This window comes from Symphodus melops (genome assembly GCF_947650265.1).
Source record: "Symphodus melops genome assembly, chromosome: 12".
NCBI classification, from domain to species: domain Eukaryota; kingdom Metazoa; phylum Chordata; class Actinopteri; order Labriformes; family Labridae; genus Symphodus; species Symphodus melops.
In genome coordinates, this window is record NC_136702.1 from 20,144,139 (window position 1) to 20,170,443 (window position 26,305).

Below are 26,305 nucleotides of genomic sequence, written 5' to 3' on the forward strand. Positions count from 1 at the left end.
ACATTTGTACGCATTTCAGGATTATTAATTGACATAATAACTCGACTTTTGAAGTGTTTTTTCAGTATAGACCACTGAAGCCGTCTCTTCATATGTATTTTGAGGCTCTTGGCACACCAAGTGAGGCATTTGTCACTCTGCAGATGCTCCAGTTCAGAGAAAAAAAAAAGTCTAAAGTTGTAAACAATTTGATAATTATCATCAAGAGGCATGTGTGAGCACTCTCCATTCTTGAAAAGGTGCTCAAGCAATGTCCTCAAACGCAGAGTCCACGCGTTTCTAAGCCTCTTTGCATCCGATTTAGAAAGCAGCTGCACAAGTATCAACACAGAGCGTATCACATGCTAATGATATGACTGACTCTGTTAGAGTGCTGCTATTCTAGCACAGCGAGAAAGTGCAGCACGTGCAGCAGGCTGGCAGATGCTGTTCCCTGAGAAGGGTCTTAACTCAAATGGAGTTAATGTTGCAGCGTTTCTGTCAGCGGCTCTCAGTCCTGAGAAAGCTTACTCGAATGGACTTACATCTTTTATTTTTATTTTATTTTACCTTTATTTAACCAGGTAATTAACCCACTGATATCAAGATCTCTTCCACAAGGGTGACCTGGCCAAGAGGGCAAACATAATGCCTCCACTCTCAGAAGGATTACTAATACTACGACCATTGAAATGACAGGCCTGCAGCATAGTAACTCAATGAGGTGACTATAAATAAGCAGGTACACTTAGGCCTTGTTCACATTGCACCTCCAAATCTGATTTTTAGCTCATCCAGATTGTATGTGTGTTGAGTTTTTGTCAGTCTGAAAAACAAGCCACATGAGATCCGATTTCTCCAAATCTGATTCAAACCACTTGAGAAGGTGGTTTTAAATCTGATTCCTACATATCCTACTCAATCTGAACCTCTTGGTCGCTCTAATGTGTCTTCTGTGTCACTCGCAACACGACACCATCGACAATTACAACAATGACGTAGATCTGGCAGGCTGGAAGTTAACTTCAATCAGTGAAAGAAGACAGCAAGAATCAAAACAAACATCCGCAGAAGGACTGCTCCGTAAAATTCTTTGCATCAGAAATAATCTTAAACTTCTCTTCATTCATTTTGCTGTTGGTTTTACTGGTCGTAACCTGCTACCATAGAAACCAATGTTGATCAGACCACGCCAATAAGGACAGGCAGATGGGATCAGGTCACTTGCGATTTGTAATGTGGACAGTCAGTTAGATCAGATTCTGATCAGATTTGGGGACAAATCAGATTTAGGCAGCAGTCTGAACAAAGCTTTAAGGACACACTATTTGAACGCTATCATAAGGTAAAGGTCACCATACTCTAAGAGCGCAAAGTAGTTAAGAAAAGCTACCAATAATGCAACACTCAGGAAAATATCATTTTATGTATCACCAAAGAAGTAAATGGTTTTATGTTTGGCTTGATTGTGTAAATCAATTGCATGCGTTGCTGATAAAGCGACCGTACCAATGTTGTTGGTCAAGTTTAAACCTCAACATTTATCGATTCCAAAACCGATCTTTACATCTTCATAAAGCTTTGCCCACATCAAAAACAACTTCCTCCAACGATTCTAAATAGAAAACTGAATTAAACACACTTCAAGTCCCACACCCTCTGGAACAACCTCCCTGCGGCTCGAAAATAACTTTACAAGATCCAGTCCATTTACCACTTACAGCTCATTTACATATTTAAAGCTACAGACACAAAAACAGCCTGTTCTGAGCAGGGCTGAAATAGAGGGATTTATAGGCATTATCAAATACAGGGTCCGAGTGAAGTTACAACAACACACTTCACACGTTATGAGGGAGCTTTGAGACTTTGTTGAAACGGGGGATAATAAGTGACCTTTAAATACTAAACATAATTTAAAAAGAGATGTTGATAGTGACAAAGGAGGCGCTGGGTCCAATCAAAGAGGTGCTGCTACCAGTCTGAGGTGCTGGACCCTGTTGGACAAAGTAAGTTCTGACCTCAAAGTTGTATAACAAGGCACACTTTTTTTTTGTTAACTTTCATGATTGTGAAAGTGGCATGTTGACTTTCATCCTAAAAACAGATTCAGCGGCTCAGAACTGCTGAAAAGGGATTTAACTCGGCTGAAGGACACTCTTAGGGACCGTGTAAGCATCTCAGGCACTACTCCGACATAAAACAGGGGTATGAAATGCTCCACTACACTGCAATCCCTTCATCAGCATGTATGCTATATAGAATGAATTTCAATGACAAGTTTGACATTTTCTGGGGGCACATGAAACTGTTTCAAGAGGAGAGAATCCACTGATCCCGCCTGAGAGCGAAGGTGCCACGCAAGAATTTATTACATGGCCTTCAAATCCCTCCTTTGAAATGTCTGAGTGTATCCAGAGCCATCAGAGGAAAGACACAGATAAACACAGAGCGGAGAGAGAATCTGACACTGTTTGTGTGTCACTAAAGTACACCTAAAGAGGTAAAGAAAGAATCAGTACCCTCCTCTTCTACCCACCGACAACTCCTGCAGAGTCTACCAGAGAAGAAGTCAACAGGGCAGCTACATACTCATTTGCCAGTCTCCTCTACAGCCTGCCTCTGCTTTGCATCAAAATTTGACAGTTTGGCCGTTTTTATCATCTGAAAATGTAAGGTGTGAGTGGGAGATGTGGGGTTGATTCAGACGACTGAAACAGGGTACACTATTCACCATTTCACCAGTTTGGCTTTTTGATTCTCCTCCCAATGCAGCAAGCTAAGCAGACTGTTAAAAAAAATCCCATCTAGGTCCCAATGAATGCAACATATGTTGCTCATATAATCATAATGTTTAAACTTGCAATGGATGTGACCGCAATGTGGACCACTTCACATTGCATAACTTGTTCTATTAAAGCCTAAATCCAGTTATACAATAAATGTTGTTTTACCAACACATGATCAAAATTTAATATCTTTGAAACTGGAATATTAAATTTTGCAAGTCTGTACAGCACTATCTATTAAAGCATTCAAAATGTTGCACACAATTTTCCTGCAAAATTCGCACACATGTAACCTCTTCTGTGTGCTGTCAAGATGCACATGGCAGCATCTGTTTCAAGGTACCCTTTGATGTCTTTCAAGAATCCGAGATAGAGGACCCAAAAACAAACTTTCAGATGGACTAAATGAAAAAGAAGAAACCAAAAGGCTTACTGGTGAAAAATCAGTCGAATCCCAAGTGAAGCCACAACCAAAACATCAAGATTGAAGGGCGAGGAAACTATCTGGCCCCGAAACAAGGAAGCGAGGAAGGTGATAGCAGTCAGATATATGTAAGACAGTCAAGGCACAGGTGAACAAAACATAGGAAAGGTACATAATGAAACACATGTGGAAACACTCACAGGCAGGATGTAGCAGCATACACAAGGGGGGAGGGTGAAGCACAAAACAAAGCAGCTAAAGAAAACAACACTTAAACTCGTTAGCATCTGTTTCAAGGTGTCCGTCTGTATTTGTTTCAAGGTAGACTTTTGCATCTGTTTTGAAGGTCTTTCTTTTCTTCACATCCAACAAGCTGTTGGCGTAAGACAGATTGTTCGGGTTGTATTGGTTTGATAATTACTGTTTAAAAAATACATCACAAAGAAGAGAAAATCAAAAATCCACATTGCCTTGTTACTTCACACTGGACGAGAAAGCCAGTCTCCTGGTTTAACAGTCCGGCATCATTTGACCCCCTAAAGGCCAGCACAAGAGGGCCATACTGGTCTCTCTGCCCGGGTCACGTGTTTCCCTCTCGCTTGCTGCTCATTTTTGCAAGTTGTGCCGACAGTCAATAATACAGTGGATTGGCCCAAATGGGCTCATGATAAGGTTTAATGCACATAAAATAAGCTTAATTGTTTTTGTTAGCAGAGCAACAAACAAGGGTACTGCCTCCATGATACGAGAAAAACATGCAATGTACAAAAACATTGTAAATATTAAGATGGCCATATGAATTGAATTAAATTAAAAAATCATGCAGAGTTCATTAGTATACAAGACATAATGAACTCTTTGTATGTCTATCTGCTGAGTTTCATGTTTCACACAATACCTGTGTGTTTGCAACATTTCCCCCCCCCCGAATCCAAAAATAAATCCCCAAAACCCTCCAATTAATTGGCACTGATTCATCCGGGGAAGCATCGTGTTTGCTTCATCTGACTGCAACCAAATGGTGAGAAAGAATGAGTATTATACTCGGGCCCCCGTCCATCAGGTGAAATGTTCACATGCTGAGTGAGGGAAGCACTGATTGACAGCATTTAACAGGTTAATTTATTTATCCCCCCTTTTTCGAGGAGTTAATCACAAGGGTCAGATCAAGATAACAGCCCAAACCAAGGGGACATCATGCAATGACATTCTTCATGCTGGTGCTTGTTTCTTGTTTTATTCTTGCAGTCATCATATGTGGTTTTATCTAACCACAGCCTTAAAACAGGATTTCATATTGAACCATAAACTAATAATACATTTGTGTTATAAACTGTCTGTTAACATTCATTTAGTTCTTCCAGATCATTTTTATTTATGGAATTATAATGAGGATTCTGCCTTTTTCTCGGATTTTATTGTCATTTTTGTACAGTTGCAGTGGATCCATTTAAACTCTGCGTAGTTTGTGAATAACGTTATTTTCCTGTGGGGCTTGTTGTTTCATACAGATACATAATAGATGCAATAACAATTTACACAACTGCAATTATTTGTGGACTGAAGGGAGATAGAAGCTGAGCTTTCAGCAGTCATCATATGAAGTTTTATTGTTAGTGCAAAAATCCAGCCAGTTTTTTTTTTTTTTTTTTTTTTAATCTGTTTTTGTGAGAGCCATGTTTATTAGAACCGATTACAATACATACTCAGTGAGTATCAGTATTGGCTTACGGTAATTTATCGCAGACGTGCCAATATTACTCGATTTATTGACCAGTCAAGTAGCCTTTCATTTGAGTATCATTGTATGAACCTGGGAATTCTCATTCTGGCTGTGAGCTTGTGATATGATAACAACAAGCACCATCACTCTCCAGAGTGTCGGTGATGCACGTACATGTGCTGGTACTTTCTAGTTGATTGACCATTTTGTCTTCTTGTCCACAAAGGATTGATAACTGCATTTTAGGGATCAACACAGTAAATGTGTGTTTATCTTTAATCTATCCATCCAGACAGATCAATCAGATCTATGAAAGATATTGGCTGATATCTCTGCATCAGATTTTTTTTTCTCTCCCCAAGAACTTTATATCTGTCGGTCTTAATGTTTGAATGGGTAAGAAGGCCATGCAAAATCCAAAACTGGTCATATGGGAGATTTTGACATTGATTTTGAGTAATATCAAAAATGCAAAACAGCAGAATTTTAAAGATTAAGACTCCTTACTATTGTTGAGCAATATAAAAAAAAAGGGGAAGTGTTGTTCAATATTAATTACATTGCTGACATCTTCACAGCAAACAGTAATCCAGACCTGCGCACACAGAGCTGAGCTTTGTCCATTTGTTCTATCGTTTGAAAAGATTGGAAAGGATGTCAAGACTCAGAGCTGTGTGAAGATATGAAGAGAGGGTTCAAATGTCTCTTTCCTTTGTTTTTACTTTAACTGTTGTATCCTTTTGAAATGCCGCCTGTGGACAAGTGTTGCGAATTAGCACATGTGCTAAAACACTCAAGTCATGGCATCTGGTCTGTCCAGTGTAATTCTTATGTCCACATTAAATAAACTTTAAATCAAATGTTTGAAATCAAAACAGTAATGCACCCTTTACAGATTATATATTACTTGCATATTTATCTAAGGTAAGGTGTGTAAAATATTAATGTTTCTTACGAGATCAAAAGCACAACATTGCAAGCAAAGCTTTAATGAGAAAACATTTCAATAGCTTTTTTCTAAACTGCATGGAGTTTTTAAAGCTCCAGAGGGAAAGATAATTCAGCTCTTATTTCCTGAGTGTTGTGTTGATTTAAGGTGGATCAGTCCTGGGCTTGACTCTGAGAACAATTAAGGACATTTAAGGTTAAAGCAGGGACAGACATGACACAGGAGGAGGCATGAAATTCAATCAATTTATTGCATATAGCAGTTTCAAAGCTAATATATCTGAGGGAATTGTTTTCATTTAAAAACAGGTTGAAAAAAAAACGAGGAGACAATCTGGTGGGACACAGAAGAAAAAAGTGCACAAAAGCAGGAAGTACAACCAAAACACTATGGGCAAGAACTTCAGAATAAAACAGAACACTAAAACGTAATTCTGCAATTTCACAAGACAAAGTATGAAAAAAAGGCAGAATACCAAAATAAAACAGGAAATCACAATTTCGCAAAACAAGTTACATACATGCTGAACAATCCTGTGTTGAGGCTGATAAAAAGTCTGAAAACAAATCTTTAATTGGGACCTTTATTGTGTTAACCCTGACAGCCCAAATGAACACATAACCTTTCTCATCTCTTCTGACCAATGAAGGCAATATATTTGTGCTTGTTCAGCTGATTTTCATGTATTTAGAGCTCAGCTCATGAAGAAGCATAAACACACCTGACATTTCTCAGAACATTCCTCAGAGACGGCTCAGTGCTTCCTCTTTTTCTCTTCGTTTTCACATTGTGTGCTGTCGACTCCCACTGGAAAAGCACCGTAACCTTCCATTCTTTATTTCTTTATGTGACAAAGGAAAACCTTTAAAATGTAAAAATTGCCCTTCTTACGTACATAAAAGATGCATTTCAGTTTAAGTAATCACACCCACACCTTGCATATAATCAGGGATGTGCTGATGGTTAGGTGACTGAATCACAGTGTTGCCCACACACACACACAAAAACACACATCCAAACACAGACACATCCTTCATCCACTGAGACCTGACTGATAGCCTGATCCATTTCCTGTATCCATTAGAGGCAGCTCTAGATTATGCAATTCATCCCAAGGCTATCATCCACCTCTATCAATAATAAACATCTCCGCGATAAAAAAAAAACTGGGGCTCGCCTCAGAGGATGGAGCCGGCACCGCCCAACACGTTCCACTTCTCGTGAAATGATCTCTTTGCTCAGCCCCTAAACACAGCACAGCGTTCGCTTTCTACAAGTCTCGTCTCGAGCAGCTGAGACCCTCCGGCACAATCTTTACTTCTGCCTTCTCACACTTATCAAAGCGGCAGCTTTATCGGCTCCGACAGAGAAGTCTCAGAGCTGGTGGTGGTGGCAGGGAGCACCTGTGGCTCAAGACAGGAGACAGACGCTCTCGTCCAATATTCCTCTGCATCTGTGACAGGTCCCCCCCCAAACACACACACACACACACACACACACTTTTTTTCTTCAATCAACCAGCTCAGTTGTCCTTTTACTGACATCGGAGACACAACCTGGTGCTGGTTGGGGAGTAAGGGGCTTGAAAAGAATGGAGAGTGTGGTGTGAAACACACACCTCTTCTGTTTGATGTTAATGAATACATTTAGTTCTGTTTGAGCTATTTATAAGAGGCTACAGTGTCAGGTTAATCCCTGGTGATGCGTATTGAAGCCAGATTTCCTCTGAAATTGACTGAATTTACATGAAAAACAGGCCTAAGAAATAGCAAATGAACGTGGGTTTTCATCCACTGCTGACATGTGAATGTGCAGAGTTGGGAACATTGAGGCAAACAGTGATTTCTTAAGGTGGCCTAAAGAAGGGGGACACGAGGCGATGCTATAATAAGGTTACATGTCAGTCTTTAAATGATGGACTTATGGCTTTAACATCAGTTTGAGATTGCATCTCTGCACTCGAGTGGATGCCTTGTCAAGAGTTTTTCATTAAGTGTGGTTTTTCGTTGCACTTTTCACATCTTGCTTTGATTTCAACCCAGACTCCCACCCACATCAAACGAGCCTTAAAAACACATTTCCTCGAAGATTTATTTGATTTCGATCCGTTTTTAAGTGCAAATTAAAGACACAGAAAAGCAGATGGTTGAAGTCGACCTTAAGATCTGCAACTGTTGACTCGTCACATAACAGCGACTCGCGGTGTCACATTTCAATGAGCGTCTCTGCTCCGACTTAAAGAGGAGATGTTCAGTTTTGATTTCTCTAATTCTTTCAAGCTCTAACAGCAGATTTGTGTTTAGCTTAAAGGAAATACAGTTGCACAAAGTATGCACAGCTTTCAGCAGCTCTTATAAAACCAGTGCACAGTGGCTTTTTGTTCCTTCACCGTCACTGTCATGCAGCAATCTGTCTCGCAAAACTGATTAGACATGCAATGCATTATAGTTTACATTCCATTTATTTGGCTTGAACTTGCAGGAAATGAGGCCTTCGTGTTAAATATGTGTCTTTAAACGTTCAATTTGTGCTTTTAATCAAGTTTGTTTTCTTGATGCATTCTGCATGTTCTAAGCTCTAATGAATAATCCATTATGGCTGCAGCATGATGAACGAGATGTGTTTCGCTGCCGCTGAGGCCCTCTAAGGCGACACAGACTTCTTGTTGATAATTGTCTTCACCACAATTTCCCTCAATTCAAGAATTTGTGAGTGTTAGTATTTTTAAACAAGACCAGAAAAGGTGCACCGCTGCCCTTTTGAAGAAATAGTGTTGTAACTAAATATTTAAAGGTCAGATGCATCCAAGGAAGTCAGCTGTTTTGCTTATAGACACTTTTTTTTTCTATGACAATAACAGAACTGTGTCACTGTGTTAGAATGAAACAGGTACTTGTTCTTTATTCTTAGCTTTCAGCTGCTGTAGATGCCTGGAGGGCAAAATGAGCAAAGTGGCAGCCCCCGTTTAACTGTGTGGAGCCTGTAGCCTCGTGATTAGTGCACGTAGGTCATGTGTCCTCAAAACCACAGACAGTCTCAGGATGACTGTCAGCTGTCACGTTGAGTCACAGATCTGGGGCCGTAATGTTGGTTAAATAATGTTGTTGCTCAAGTTAAATCGATATTATGCAGCAAGATTAGGAGAGAAGTCTGTCCTTGTGTTCCTTCACAGGGAGAGCGGAGCGTCACACAGCATTAATACTCAACCTCCTCTCTGGGTTTTCTCTCTCTGATAGATGGTGAATACAAGTCGGATTAAGACGCGTATCGGTGACATGTGAGACCTGCAGATTCTCTGTGAGGTGTAGCAGTACAAAGCGGAGCGGGGTCTGTAAGTGTGTGACGTCATGTGGAAGGTTTGACCTTGACTCATGATGCAGAACTAGCTTATTGAAAGTCGGACACGGGGAAAACCCTAATAATTTCACAATAAAATAATGTAGTTTATATTTTTGATGTCTGAGATAATGGTCGCAGAGATGGGTTAATTATCAATCGATGGTATCTATTTGGATTCCCATGAGGAGGGTCTTCATGTTCAGTAGATTGGAGTTGACTGAAAAGAGGTGAACACGCCCTTAAAACTTAGGACTCATCGAAAGCAGTCGATGGAAGAGAAGGTGAACTGAAAACAACAACAACAAAGCAACAGTAGCTCCCTGAGGAGCGCTGTCAGAGTGACAGATCTGTTCAGTGCCTGACACTGTGTTGTATTCTGCAGACCTCCTGGACAGAGGCCTGTCAAGCGTTGTCTGAGTAAGTGACAAACTCCTCTCCCATGATGCCTCGCCCTGTTTACGAACACTGGTCAAGTCCTTACAACGGGAGCAAAGACAAAGAGAGGGGAGCGGGGAGACAGAGGCGAGGGAGGGTGAGCTCTTTGGACAGGCGGGGGAGGGAGAGAGAGCGACAGAGAGGAACGGGAGAGATGGAAGTTACTGTGACAACGTGAAGATGGAGAGAGATAGAGGGGAGGCTAGGAGGTGGCTGGCTTTTGCTTCTGCTCTTTAACCGCTTGGCAGTCTACTCTTGATTAGAGGCCTAGCCCGCCGGTCCCCACGGAGCCTCCCCGGCAGAGTCGCAGGAGACGGACTCCTCTGTAATAGTGTCTGACAGGCCGGCCCGAGCCACAGAGCAGCTGACACAGAGGCTGCGTTTTGTTTTGTTTTGTTTTTTTTTCCCCAGGACAGGCCGACACTATTCCTCCCCAAGTCCCATCCCTGTCTCCCCTCGCAGCCTTGGCTAAGTTGTTTCACTTTAGCTGTTTACTCCGGGAGGAAACGGATTTAGTCATGAAATATGTCGATCTTATACATCCTGGAGCTCGAGCTGAGGTGTAGAGGGGCAGAAGGGAGTTTTATTATGATAGAAGTCACGGAAAAAAATAAATCAGTGAAAATAATCAAGGGATCAAAACTCAATGATAAACATATAGTGCAAAAACAGTACGGAAGCCCAGAGATAGACCCTCGACTGACCTCCACTTCCCCCTGACTACAGCGCCTGTGGACCCAAACACTGAGTCACACAGCTGATACATGTTCATCTGATCTCTTTAGAACTTCTTCTTCTTTCCCCTCCCTGTTAGTGAAGAAATATTGCCTTTATTGTACCTACCAACACGTTACATCTTATCACCATCTTCTTCCATGAATCCGACCAGCATGTGTCAACTGCTTGATTATGTCATCACTTGTTTTGTGTGATCTGCGTGTTCGCACATTTTCAAACCACAAATATGTGCCACAGAGATGTGCATCCTGTGCAAACTCATCCCGCTGATTTTAATTGGCAAATTTGTCGTGCAAAGAGCCAGACGTGGTTACGTTCCAACGCAGAAGAGACCAAAGAAACAACCAGGGCAATTAACACCAATTATTAAAAAAAAAAAAAAAAAAAAATCTAACTTGTCTTCTCACAGGTTGTGTTAACATTCTCAGGACCTCAGGGTAACTTTCAGCTGACAAACTCCAAACAAAAAAATTAAAACAAATCTTTAGAGACACTATTTAGGGCATTCCAGAAAAAAAAAAATATATATTATTTTCCAGTAAGTTTTAAAGCATTTTGCTGAATGCTAAGAATGACAGTTTTTCGGCCCTTGTATGGGTGCTGCTGCAGCCTGAGTCTCAGACGGATATCTCACAGTCTCCGCAGATTAACCAAATCTTTCTGAATGGACTGAAGCCACCGGGGATACATGATGACACATGTTTTTTGTAGAATAAGAACGTCGCAGGAGGACCACAAACACGCGGGTAGTGATTGGAAAAAGAGGGATGGGAGGACGGCGGTAAACGACGGGCAGCGTGCAGCCAGTAGGAGATGCGGGGTTGAAGGAATTAGAGGAAAGAGGATTAGGCCGTGCAAAATACTGACGAAACAATCCACTGCTTATCTTATTGTGAAAGGGGAAGACATTAATTTGCTTAGCTCGAACAACAGAGAGATATAGCAGGTTTTTATTTGTATTCACCAGCAAACAACATCACAGATTCAACAACAAAGCTCTGCCTTTTCAGGGGGTGATCCTTCTGAAATGTTCTTTTTCCAGTTTGAGAAAATAGTCTCAAGGCGGAGGGATGACAAGCACAAAGAGCTTTGAGCGGGATGAGTGTGAAAGGCTTTGTCCTAGAATGCAACAAAATATATATCAACAAATGTCTCCTGAGGAATCTGAGCAGGTTAGAGAAGAATCTCAGTGCTTGTGTACAATAACGCCATCATAGCAAAGCCCTGTGTCAGGTAGAGGATTTTATGGTGCTGAGAAAACAAGGGTGAGACAATGGCTCTGTCATGATGTATGAAGCTGTTCAGGGTGGCAAAAGGCAGGCAGAGGTTGCTACGTAAAGACACCCTGAGGGGTAATTAATCCCATTCATACACATTTAAAGGCTGCCGACGCAGCAGCGGAAGCAGTTCGGGGTAAAGTGGTATTGTTGGAAAGAATTACTCGTGACAGTCACCGCAGAATGATTTTCTAGATGTTCAGCGTCTGAGGCTGTTGAACAGATACTTTAGTTGTGTTTGTTTTTCTTTTTTAAATGAGCTGTGTAAAAGGTGTGAAATGTTGCTAACATGTTTCCAGGTCAAGGTGGGATATTTACACCCCTGTTTGAACATTTGAGAGTGCTCGTGTTTTTGTTAACTGTGATCACAACTGTAGCACTGCAAATTGATTTGCACAGTTTAATTGTTGTTTGGCCTTAACGTTTTATTTGTGAACTGTTCCTCAACATGTCAGGTTTATTATGATGTGTGCTGCTGCCATCTTGGCCGCAGGTCACCACTGTGAAAGAGATCTGGATCTCAACGGGTTAATTACCTGCTCGACAACATCACACAGCATCGGACACTTCCTGTCCACACTGCATCAGTTAAATATTATCGTCTTCGCTCTGTGAATCTTAAGTTTCCCTCGTATCACATGTGGTCCCTTTTAATTAAAGACGCACAAACACAAGCGTGGTGCTTTGAATTGACGAGCTGTTGACACAAATGACAACACTCAAAGACTCATCAATAAACGGCTCGTGGTGAGCTGAACTAAATATTTCTCAGGTGTTGACACAAGTCGAAGCACGTTTCAATCACACATGTGGATACTATTTATGCACCACGATCTCCACTTTGTCAAACAAGCTAACAAGCTCTCTTGAGTGAGAAAAGTGTAATACAATTAATGAATCCTTTTAGACACGTATACTGTACATATAGATGTTTCTCAGTCGTCTTTGGTTCTTCACTCTTACAGTGTCGTAGTGCTTTAATCAGTGCAGAGAAAATAAAGCACCTTTAGCTGATGTCAGGTAGCAGTTAGCTGTTAACTTATATAACATACAAGTCAAACTACTTTGAATAAATGTGGCCATGAAGTAGAAGAACACAAATGGAACTGTAAAGGCTGTTTGAAAATGGCTCTTTTTTTAATGTAGGTCACGTCCGTTTAACTTTAGCTCCAACTGCTACTTTAAAATAAAACAAAGGGCCCTCTTCAGTGCACTCATTACCACTGAGTATCAGTGGCTGTAACTGATACAGTGCAAGAGGCTCGGTGCATTCAGTTTTATAAATAGTCTGAAATATGACCCTGGGATCAGGTTGGCATTTTACATTAATGTCACCTTATACTCAGGTGAATGCGTAGCACCATCATCATCTCTTTTGGTGTGCCTGCTGTTATGGCTTCTCTGCATCACAAAAATGAATTCATCATTATTCAAAATCTCAGTCCCAGTCCGTTCACATGGCCTTGGATGAAAGGAATATAAATGAATGCAAATATATGGAACAGGGTCTGCATCAGAAGCTGGAGTGAGTATCACCTGCGCCTGTGTTAGTTTGTGAGTATCTGTGTAATTCCAGCTATTTCATTATTGTTTACATTTGACCAGATAAGCTGGTTTGTGTGGATTTGAAGATGTTTGTGTGTTTATGTGTGAGAAGAAAATGAAGGGGGAGGATATGAAAGAGGGAAAGAGGTGGGTCAGTCGGGTTGCAGCAGTCGGAGGATCACTCTAACACTTACTGTATGGCCTGAGTGTGTTTTTAAAAGGTGTGCACTAAAGCATTTTCACAGCTCCTTGTTTAGTACAATCTGAAGGACAGGCTGCCCTCCTGCGCCCTCCCATCACATCGTATGAACCCACATTAGCTCTCAGCGCTCTTTGAAGTGCTGCAAGTTTCAGCAGTCCAGTCATCACAACCAAAACATTAGACAGCTTCCGGCAGGGAAAAGCGAGAGAGCAATTTGAGGTCAGGCATTACAGCGAATAGTGGCCACATCAAACAAGCAGCAGGGAGCATATTGAAGAGCAAATGTGTTGCCAATTTGATGCTTAGTTCTTTCAGACAGAGTCAATAAATGTGCCATGTTGACAGAACGTACATCATGATGTTGAACAAGAAACTGAGAGGATTTCATTGAGAAGAAGTTCGGAATAATGTCACATAAACTGAAATGGTCATTTTGGAAAAGTGAATTAACTCTACTGGTGGTATGACGGTGCTAAAAAATGACACGTTAAAAAGAAAATGGACCCATGGTGCAGTTCACAATAACACTATAGCCATAGCTCTGGGATTAATACAGTACACAATCATAAATTAAGTATGCAAGCAGGTTATTGTACAATCAGTAGCACTGTAGAGAATTAGAAACACTCGTTTGAAAACAGAACATAAATTCAATACACACAGAACAGAAGCTCTTTAATACTTCAGCAACTGCATTTATAACAATAATAATCGATTACATTTTGGATAATAACTGTTAAGTCTTTTTTTTTTTTTGTAGTATTCCAGATATCTGTCGGGTCGGGGATAGAGTCTGGCAATAAATCAATTTTTCAGATTAATCGGAATTTATGGTTTTGGACGATTTTTAAAAAATAAAAATTCAACCCCCTCCCCCGGACATGTGCATGTCCGGGGGAGGGGGTTCAATTTTTATTCTCCTCCAACATGGCAACATGCACTAAATAAAGTGAGCGTTTGTTTCCAAAAAAGGCGCCCTCTCCTCAGTCATCTGGAAGTAGTTTGGTTTTGCAGCGTCCGACCATGAGCTGGTGGGCAGGCTTGTATTCTCTTGTAAAACAATTTAAAAGACAATATTTATAAGCTCCAAAAAGGTTTGGTAAAGTATTGTTAAAAGTAAAACAAACCGTATTTGATACATTTCTTTTCTTGTGTTTTATAGGTTGTTTAAGAAAAAATTGATTAAAATCATAAAATCGGTGGCGCAGCGGCAGTGAGCGCGATCCCTTGTATTGAGGCTCAGTCCTCGCGCGGGCGGCCTGTGGCCCATTTCCAGCATGTCTCTCCCCACTCTCTCTCCCTGATTTCTGACTCTGTCCACTTTCCTCCCTCTATAATAAAGTCATAAAGGCCAAAAATAAATCTTTAAAACATTTTTTTTTAAAAATCATAAAATCGGGTGTGGTGTAAAACTATCAGGTTCTGTACCTCAATATATAATACAAATGAAGATATTCTGTAAATATATGAATAACAGTTCTCCTAATAAAATGTCATTATAGCATTTCATTAGATCTACTTTTGGATTCGAAAAAAAACGTGTTTATGATCGTAGACCTTAAAAAATGTGGAACCACAACATCTCACTACACTGTTACGCAGATGATACCCAGTTATACCTCTCCATTCAACCCGCAGACCAAACCTGAACCTGTGCTCTTCACAAAGAACTGGATGATAACAACAATGAGAAAAGATGATGGGGTTCCACCCGCCACACTCCAACACCTTACCTGAGCCTTTTCATCAGTTATCAGACAACATCAATCCCAATGAAGGAAATAATGGAATTATCACCAATAACCTGAAATTTTACAAACAAATCAACACAGTTATAAAATCCTGTTTCATTTCTAAACTCAGGACATTCATACCACACAAAGAACAAGAACAAGTCCTCCATGTGTTGACTTCCTCCAAACTTGATACCCGTCATTCTCTTAATTTATGGGATCAACCAGGCCTTCATAGCACAAATAAAACACGTGCACAATGCTGCAGCCAGACTGCTATGAAGACGAAGAACATGTCACAACCATACTATCATTCCTGCGCTTGCTTATTTTACTGATCCAATGCAATAGAAAATGATTGTGTCTGCATATAAAGCCCATCATGGCCTTGCTCCAACCCCATTGCACAACTCCTATCCCCACAAGTGCAGGCAGACCCCTGAGATCCTCTGATCTAGCACTATGAGCCATCCAATGTGCACACAGAAAACTGTTTCAAGACAGGACTTTCTCCAGAGCTGCACCAACACTGTGGAACAGCCTCCTAATAGAGAGTAGAACTGCAAAACAAATAATCAAGACTTCTTTATATTGACTAGCCTTCTCTTACAAATGATTCCCTATTTTATTTGATTTGCATCTTACCTTGTTTAATTAGAAGCCTTCATCTCTCTCTGTGTTTGTGTGTATGTATTCTTATGTATTCTATATGTATTCATCAATGTGTGATAACAAAGTAAGACTACCAAACCTCTACCCTGACGCCTTTAGTTAGAAAACCAATGTATGGCTCCCTGCGTGTCTGCAGTCCTCACCTCCAAAGAGAAGATGGAGAAATCTCTGTATATGCGGATTTAAGCATCATAGTCACAAAACAAAGCTGTGGTTTGTTCTAATGAGAACAGTCTAAAAGGTTTAAGTGCAGTTGCCACTTCTATAACTCAAAATTCATATTTCCATTTGACACACTGCTTAGGTTGCTTCCATGTTCAGCGACTACTGCAGACCGATCTTAAAATAATTCCTTTTGAGCAGCAGTGTCTGTGATTCTACATACACGAGAACCTGCTGTGCAGTTTAAACACTTTATTTGAAGCAGCATGAAGTTAAATCTTTGCAGCGTTTGTTTTCAAAGTAGCCAGAAGCAGGAGACAGTTCAGAGTTATGTTGATGTTATTGCCTTTTCATTTAAATTTAACTACCATTTAAACACTTTCCAGCACTCTCACTTTGTGGTAGATATTTTATGCGATGGCTGCTGCTTCATTTTTGAAGCCCGCAGCCACAACAACTCCAGCTTTTTTTTACATTACATTGCATTTTTATGAGCTGAATGATGGGATTTACCTGAGCATTTGTGAACAATGTATAGAGGATTAGCTAGCTATTTTAAAGACAACAGACCAAAATACACTATTAGACTGGACTCATTCCTTTAAGTATGCAGACAACCACAAACACAAACATTGTGTCTTTTAAATACTTACCATGTCATTTGGTAAAAATCCTCAGTATATTTAAAAATAGCATTAATTTATAGAAAGTTAAACTGCACTTCTATATGATCTTTCAAGTCCTTAAAGGTCACATTTACCCATTCTTAAACTCATTCACACAATGACGGTTGTGTTGTAAAGTTCAAATCAACAGTACAGTACTAATCTCATCATTCAAACACACTGATACACCTTAAGTTATGACTTCAGGGTAATTTAGGTTCAGTGTTTTGCCAAAGGACACTTCAATTTGTGGACTGAAGGTGCTGAAGATCAGACCACCCACCTTCAAAGTTCTTTGGCATTGATATAAGATCCACATCTATTCCACCGGGAAGGCGAGAAGAATGGTGTGACCATAGCCTGCAGTCAACTGTATGACTGACATAAATAACCTAAAGCATTACATACATCTACAGTACTATGGAAACACTTGGCTCTAATTCACCCACAGGAGACACTCAGGAGATCCACACCACAATCTGGTGGAATGTTAAAGCTTGCCTAAAAACACAGAGCATAACTCATAACAACTGGGTACACAGTGTCAGAGATGACCTGACATCACATTTGGAAATGTATATTTTAATATCTTTTCTCTAATCCTTATGATTTAAAAGTTCAAAATTCAAATTGAAAGATTTATAAAGGATAAAAAGAACAAAAAAGAGACCACAGACAAACTTAACCTGCGAGCTTCTGAAGATGAAAAAGATTCCTGATTATGCTTCCGGCTGGTAAAAACTGTTTCCCCATCTGCCTCTGCATAAATTGGTTGACCTGATGCACTTTAAGCAGCGTTTGCATTTCAGTGGAGTTAGGCCTCCTCCAGTATTACACAGCAGCTAAGATTAGATGGTATCAAAGAAAAAACTGAATAATAAACTGAATAGGAAACAGGAACATTAGAGAAGAATTGAAATCGAAACTACAAGAACAAAAAAAACAACAAAAAAAACACTCATCACCACACAGACAATTAAAAAAGTACAACTGAAAATAGTACAATAAGTAAACTATCGAAGCCTGCAGGATGCACTCGTCATTAATCTAAAAACAGAAAAACTATTCCATTTAAAGCTTTGACCTCTAATACCATTACAAGACACAATCACCCAAAGCAATGACATGTGCCTTTTAGTCTGTGGTGGACTTTTACTTGAAGATTTTCACAGAGCCCTGAGCACACATATTTTGAGACTGAACGACCCTTTGGGGAATCAGACTTGTGACCTGTCATAACCAAAACCAAAGTGACAGCAATCGCTTCTTTCTACAGCTATTGTGAGATGAATTACAAAGACATGTGATTAGTCTGAGGATGGTATTGGCTGAAGGAAAGCAACTCATTTTAAGGTTCAAGTGAGTATTTTTTCTTTCCCTTGTTGCAGTCTGACCCTGCTTACTGAGAGAAACTCGTGGCTCTTTCATGAGTCCGTGTGAGGCGGATCTAATGCATCTTGGCAATGAATAGTGTCCATTGATCCCAGCACGCCAAACTCACTTCCTCCTCACACAGGCCCCTTGCATGTCTCATCCTTTTTTCTATGTGTGAGAGAGCCTCCATACCCACCCATAGATTCTGGGAGAAATCCGAAGATGACAATTTATTCGACTTTCGTGTCTACTCTGTCAGACCTGAACAATTTGCCAAGAGGAGAAACATCTTGTATATATTTATCTGACACTGATTGGGAGTGACTGATGATTTCAGGGCACAGGCAGCAATTGCGAGGCTACGAAGGTCATGTTTACGCTGATTGATGAAATGAAGACACTGCCATCAAAAACCCTCCAAAAAGACAAACAGAAGAGTGCAAAGCACAGGTTGACCTCAGAACCGTCGTATTAAGCCCAAAATTGTGGTCTGACCTGCTCTTTTCTGAGAGCAAAGAGCGCCTCAGTGCACAGCGACAGCAGTATCAGTGTGAGATCTCCCGAAGAGAAATGGAGCTGTAGTGCCATTTATCTGCAGGCCTCTGTTAACGTTTGCTCCAAAGGGAAGAACGAAATTGAGATAAAAGCTGGTGACCAATCGAGTGTCAGCTTGCCTAGTGCCTGGCTGCACTGATGACGTGCTGATAAAAGCGACGGATGAGAACACATGCTACCTCTTCAGATCTCAGTGGCTTCATTTATCTGGGCCCTGCATAGGATATTAGTCTGCAGAACTCGCAAATGTTATACCAAAATCAATACTCGGCTGACTGGTTTGCTCCATTTTTATTATAGGTCTGCTCGTAAAGTTAAGTATGAGTCATTATCAAGAACAGCATAATTTCCCAGGTTTATGTCATTAACGAGCACCTTTCAGTCTTCGCTCTCATCAGTGGCCATCTTTTTTTATGAATGCAGAGAGCCTACATTGGTCTAAGAGAGTGACATTGGGGTTTCATAGGGTGCTATAAACACTCCCCATGGGGCTAATAATGTTGTCCAATCAAGACAATGGACTTCGATCCAGTCGTATACAACCCTTTAAAATATGGTTTGACTTTAAAAGTGCATTACTTCTCACATGAAAATCATTCTGGAGACATTTGTCGTGACTGACACATGCAGCGCCAGTCCACATCTCTCGCCATTTCTTCTCATTTTAAGAGCCCTTAGAAGTTCTAAGAATCACAACATGTAAGCAAATCTAAAAAAGGGGGAGGATAGGAATCTTGCGCAAGTAGGCTACAACAATACTTGTCAGCCCTCCTGTGAAGTCTCGACTCGCCACCAGCAGTTACTGTTGCTACGCCTCGTCATGCTTTCCATTCTCTCCAATACATACTGCAATCATAATGGTGACAGACATGCCGCTCCAACTTCTTGGTTTATTTGTGAAACAATGAGTCTGGGATTTCAGACAGGGGGACAAAAGCATTTCTGAGCATTTCTAGTGCACAGAGTAGGCTAATGTTACCGTCCACAGTCACAGATGTACATGTAGCAGTTGAAGCTAGCTTTGAATTAAGCTAATGTTTGATCAATTTTGATCATTTTGGCAACTTCCTACTATTGTTTTTTTGACAAAATGTTTGTGTATGTATGTTTTTTTTAGGTTTTTTTTTTACAAAAGTTAAGGTTCTTATTAAAATTAGGTTTTCTAAGGCTGCTAGAGTGTAAACTCCTCAAAATTAAAGCAAACACAATTAATCCACAAATTAATCAGTTTTTATTTGAAAAATGCCAATCGATAACAAATCGTGGGACTTCAAAAAGAAGAGCAGCTCTGGACTGTACTCTTTATTACATAAACACTTCACACAAAGATGCTAAAATTAGACTGAACTCTGACAGGATCCAGGGCAGGGGAATAATGTGTACATTCATAAATGTTACCAACAAATATAAAAGGGGCCAAAATGGCTTAAACCATGATACTTCTCCAGATTTGCAACTATATGTCACATAAGCAGCTTTGACTTAGAAATAATAGAAGCAGCAATCACCCTGTTATGTCCTTTCCTGACAATATGTTCCCTTGTTTTTGGTTTTACAGTGGCTTTACAAACGGCCTGTTGAAGTTGAAGTTTAGATCCTTTGCAACCTAACACACCTGACCAAAGTAAGGACTTAAAGAAGAGTGCACTTTTGCTAATTGTGGCCATCCTTTTGTTTTCAGAGTTGAATGTGCTGTCACGCAGCTGCAGATACAGCCCGACAGATGAATATTAAAAGACCAATCCTCTGGAACTCTCTGTCCATGTGGTTACGTTCTTCTGACTTCTCTGAATTCTACAAAAATCACTTATAAATGTATCAGCTTCGATGGTCTAACAGGTCATCATGTCCATCTAGTCTACTTGCTGTGCGCTTGATCTATTTTACTTTGCCCCTCATTGTTCCTGGTCAAACCTGGATTAAATATGTCGCTCTGTGAGCCATTTGATGTGTTTTTATTTCTGTAGTTTTAACTATGTGGATAGGAAGCACTTTGTGACTTTTGTCTGTGAATAGTGCAATATAAATAAAGCTTCCCTACTTACTAAAAACATATACATCCTGGCTCCCATAGTTCTCGTTTGGGTCTTTTTATCTTGCATTCAGTTGGCTAGATGAATTGACCTTTGACACCACCCTTGTTCCGTTCCATCCAAAATTCTTTCACGTCAAACAGCTCAGAGCAAAACATTGAAAAAAAAAAGACAACAGATCTTACCTTGAAGTCGCAAATGCACGTCACCATGTTCCCAATTCTTAGACACTCCCCATCGAACTTGCATGTGTTGGTGTCGCACAAAAACAGGTCTGTGTCCCGGTCATCAAAACCTGGAGGAGCAGAGCCAAAAAAAGACATCAGTGACTAAGTGCTTCTCTGTTCATCCCTCAAGCAACTCTGAGCTGAACCCCATTCAGGGTCACTAATAATGAGTGTCTACCATTAGTCATGGCTCCCACAGCACCATACACACTTTGATCACACACTTGTGCACTTTGAAAAGACAATGCTCGTACGCAATCCTGTCCTTCGCTGCCAACATGATGAAATACATTTTAAAAACACTGTTCCCTGGACTCTACTGGTGGGATGAACAAAAGATTTTTCTTCATTTAGTCTTTTGATGATGGTGGAAGAGAACACTGTCTATTGTGTCAGTCCAAAATCCCCCATAGGTGTTCAATGGCTGTGACATCTGGTGTCTGCCAAAGCCTATCACTACCATCAAATGTGTGTGCTGTATGAAAGAATCTGTTTTGTCTTTGTTTCACAACTTATTTATTCATCTTTTTCCATGTAATATTCATTTGTTTACAACAGCACTGTCTAGATATCTACCTGGGCGTTGTCCTATAGAGGCAAACCTGGTACCTGATCCGATTCAGGCTGCGTTAGAGCTCTCAAATGACTCCAACAAAGCATCCTGAATTAAATCACAGAGTCACATGGGCATGATACTGTAGACTGAGCTCGAGGCTATTAGTCTACCTAAACTGATTGCTTACAGAAAGCAGCCCCATGTACAAGTCGGCTTTTGCATTTTAAAGTCGACATTCGACCAAATTCCAGCTGACAGAGTTGTTCATTTCATCCATAAAGAAGCAACCACACATATTCCCAGCAGGGTTTTTTTTTTTACCATTGAGGGTATCATCATTAATTTTGAGGTAAACAGAAGAGAGGGTGATACTTTATTCCAGATTTGTTGTCGATATAAATAACACTGGTGAAAAAGTTCAGCTCATTATCATGTGATACGAATAATATTTGAACAGGCAAAATCCATCCAATAATGAGGTGCATAAAAACTCATTGACTTTTTAATATTAAAACTCTTTTATTAGTTCCTGAAGATAACATGAAAGGATATGATTTCAGTTTATTTTGGGATGTTGTTTATTCTCAAAAGAAGACTCTCAATTTGTTTAAAGAGTGTAGATTTGGAGAACTGAGAGCAAAAACACAAGCATTATTATGTATCTCTACATCTGCTACATCAGCGTTAAGAGACACTCGAGCCTGACTGATAAAGCAATGCTTTTAGAAGCTTATCACTGATATATCAGTGTCAGCATTGATCTTGAGATATGCAAAAGAAGATTCCAGAACTCTCTGAACTGCTCATTTATATTGATGTTTGTTGTCGAATCTTAGCTCTCCTTGTATGTACATTGTTATGTTTCATTTAGCATTTGTATGTGGTCCCAAGTTATGTTTGTGTCAACTTGAATGGTAACATAAGTGACATACATAAGGGGCCCTTGCCTGACAGACATTGTATGACATTCAAACATGAACAGTCAGGATGTTCACATGCACGGGTAAATTGATTTGCGGTTATAACTCATTTAGGGTATTTAATTGGAGCTGTCCTTGTCCCAATATCAGTACAAGCACAAAGGGTGGAAGTGATTCATTGTCAGAAATATCTCTGGCTCTGTACGGTCGGTGGTGATAAGCCACCTTTCAGCTTTTTCCTCAGCCTTCTTCCGGTAGACCTACATCACATACCAAACAATCGGCATCGAGTTTGCAAGCAGCAAACAGTGGAAAACTTTCCAGCTTTGCTTATATGCTACATAATCCACGAGGCTTTACTTATGCTCTAAATCCACTGCTATCCCTCGTGCAGGCGACAGTATGACTTCTGCTTCTACACTTGTGCTGTTTGATATCTCAGTCCAAGCCCTGCACAACAACTATGGAGCATACACAGAAGGCCAAGGCCTCCAACAGAAGTGTATACAAGCAAGATTTAATTGATCCCCAACTACCATATCTAGGTGTGTTAATGGAAAACATTTAATTTGGTACAATCTCAGCAGGACTAAGGACGAAGTGTGCATGCATTTTTAAAGGTTTAATTAAATTTCTACCTTTTCTAACTGCATGTACTGTAGACATATTGATTGATTTTTGGTCTTGTATGAGCTTTGGTCAAGCTGGAGAGACAGATGAAACACAGCCGTATGTCCAAGGCTGCACTTAACTGTCTTAAAGGGAGACTACGTACAAGGACAATCCCTGTGAACGGTCTCTTTTAGGGTCTGGAGTGATTATTTGTTTCCTTTAAATAAAACACTTAATTTCTATAGTATGACAAAGCTGACAGAGCTAAGCTGGGTGATTGTAGGAAAGAACCACAGAAGACTGACAGACTGACTGGATTTATTTACACAGAATGTGTGGTGAAATTGGAATTTGAAGCCGACAAAATCAAAGACTCATCGTGATGATGAACAGTGTGGGTTTTTTCCTTCATGCTTTGTGTCCTAATGACCAATTGTTTAAAATAGAAAGTATGCATACTTAATGTTCAACCTTCGTGACTGATATCATACATACATGCATTGTTAGTTCTTGCTGCACAATAAACAAGTCTTCATAAATGAAGGCGAGTCTTCTTTTATGTGCGACACAGTTGATTAAGGCTGGTGTGAAAAATGCATCTGCTCCTCCAGATGGTGAGTCAGGTACATCACTTTTGACTCATATCTCAGATTATAGAAATCAGCCGTATTCAACCAGAAAACTGCACTGTTCTCAGATATCTCCACGTTGAGTGTTCATACAGGTATCCGCCCTTTTACAATATGGCCCTCTACAGAGTGAATAAATGTCAAGTTCAGCCAACAGCTCTCAGGTACAATGTCACTGCCAGGCTCAAGGACACTTCAACATCTTTTCCTTTTCAAGTTACACTCATATTACTTCCACTCCCCTAGCATCATGCACGACTGTATTTTTCATTCACACACAGCCAAGGATTCCATACCTTCACAACAAAGCATTTCAATAACCATTGAGTCCATGTTTGAAATAACCTTTAGGATAAATCCTCTGGAGTATTTCAGCCAGGTACAACTGATAAAACCATTTGGGAGTGCTACCCAAAAAAGATGAATGAAGCTCAAAATGAACTCCGTGGAAAAATATTTGACATTGTTTATTCAGGACTAAATTATAATTGATTACAGGCGGTATAGGACTGATTCCAAATTTATTTATTTTTTTATTTATTTGTTTTGATCTCAAAGGAAGGATTTTTGATCCAGTAGATGTTGCCCTTGAGCGCCACCATGAAACCAAAACAAACAGTCTGGTGACACCTGAGCTATTCTGAAGCCTCCGCTCTCCTCCAGCGAACCCCTCTCCACTCGCGCTGAAGGGAGTTATCAATTAAAACAAACCAAGTTGGCACGTAATGACTCAGACCTAAACACAACCCTTTCGTTATATCCAAATAAGCAGCGAGTATGTTTTTCTTCTTCTTTTTAGTCCTTGACTAAAACAACTTTATACGTAAGGCCGCTCCGTCCATCTAAACATGCTGTAAACACAGCCTGAGAAGAGCACAGCTGGTGAGACTCACGCTTCTCCCTCACTGTAGACTGTCCTGACTCAGAGAGACATTTGAAGAGGAAATACTTGATTTCTGCTGTATTTAGATTTAAAAAGTTGCATGCTGCCTTTAAATTTAAATAGTGTGAGATTCCAGTAGCCTCGTGGTTTATGTGCACAGCTCATGTACGAAGGCTATCGTCTTCCAAGCGAGCAGCCTGCGTTCAAATCTGACCGCTCTCTCCTTTCCTGCATGTCCCTCCCCACTTGACTTCTCCCTGATTTCGGACTCAGTCCACTGTCGTGTCTCTAAAACAAAGGCAGAACTTGGAAGGCTAGTCTCTCAATACAAACCACCTGTTTACAGATTATACACCAATATGTTCAATCAGTGTCAGAGCTGAGCAGATGATGGTCGCCCTCTGTGCTTGCGTGTGTTCAATAAAGTGATGAAGGTGTTTCAAACACTATTTGTAAATCATCCCAAACAATGAAATCTGCATTTAATGATCAGCAAAAATGGAAACACAGAAACATTGATATTTCTGCGGTATCGGCTGCCAACACCTTATAATACCGGCCAGATGATATAGTCTCTAGAACAGTCCTCAGATTCAACCCCTTCTGTCACCTAATTGAAACAACTTGTCCTCCTCTCTATAACTAATAGCTCTCCTTGGCACGGGAAAACCGGTCAGGCAATAATACCCCATGGTGGAGAAGTCCACTGCTAAAAATGAACCTGCTGTTTGCCAGGGCCTGAAAGACTATGGAGTGCAAGCTCTCATTGCAAAAATACAATCATCCAGCCAAGAACAGTGACATGAGAGGCCTCGACATTTGGATTGCATGGATGGAACAAAGCCCTAAGCCCCAAGAGGGCCATACAAGGCAATCTGGAAACCAACAGAAGAAAAAATGGCACCCTGGCAATTGACATATTGATGGCTCTCAGCAGGGAGAGGCATTGTTATGGTGACATTCAAACTGCTGGCTAGGAGTATACAAATGATAGGAAAAAATCCAGCATGTAAGTAAAAGGCCTCTATTTCATGATCTTTTTATTTTTTTTGACGTCATTCCAGCTTTCAATTTTGATACTTTGATATCTTAGCATGTTTGTCAAGGTCTCCTGGACGGCAGGCTGTGAGAAACCAAAGGGGAAAACAATCAATTGTTCTTAAAATGACAGCAATCAGAGGGAATATGGCTCCCCCATGTGCCATTAAAGTGACCTTTGTTGAAACTAAGAAAAACAGATGTGCAGTGTGGACAGCATCAGCAGCCAGCAAGCAGAATACACACGTATCACTTGTAAACCTTCATTACTGATTCAGTCATCGTGATCGTCTCGTGAACAACAGCACTAATATTTAAAGATAAAGTGAAAACGACACATCTTTACAAGAATCACAGAAGACACCGTTCTGGTGACTGCTTACAAGAACACAAGTGTCACTTTTGTTTTTCGGGTGTCAAGCCTCTGAATGAAACAACCAAACATAATAGAGTTAACGCCACAGATGATCACTTCGCCGGTCACACATCACGGCCAACACGGTCTGGGTTTCAAAGACAACTCGATTTATGACAGACTTCCTTAAAGCCATTCCAAATATAGAATAACAGTACAGTCACAAACGACGAAGCGATTCTTCTTTCTTGTCAGTGAACGGCATGAAATATTACTAAAACATGTGTTTGCAACATTTAAATGATCCCTGTAATCGTCGAGCTCACAGCTGGTTTTTATTCTGCAATCTGAGATCATGTTTTGGATCAACAGAGTCACAGCAAGACTTTCAAGTCCATTTCAGCCATGAAGTAGCAGTTTCTCAATAAAAGAATGAAAGAAGGATTTTCACTCTGTTTTAACAATCAAAGTTCCTGTGAGAGATTTATTAT

At 40.3% G+C, this 26,305-nt stretch overlaps 1 protein-coding gene across 3 annotated transcripts in view; it reads right to left on the bottom strand.

The window, feature by feature from the left end:
* tmeff2a (transmembrane protein with EGF-like and two follistatin-like domains 2a) overlaps nucleotides 1-26,305 on the bottom strand; it is a 167,958-nt gene that overhangs the window by 93,007 nt on the left and 48,646 nt on the right. For all 3 annotated transcript variants that reach the window (XM_079358201.1, XM_079358200.1, XM_079358199.1), the window contains exon 2: nucleotides 20,780-20,889. In XM_079358201.1, coding sequence (XP_079214327.1) covers nucleotides 20,780-20,889 — 110 coding nt within the window. The remainder of the gene's footprint in view (nucleotides 1-20,779; nucleotides 20,890-26,305) is intronic.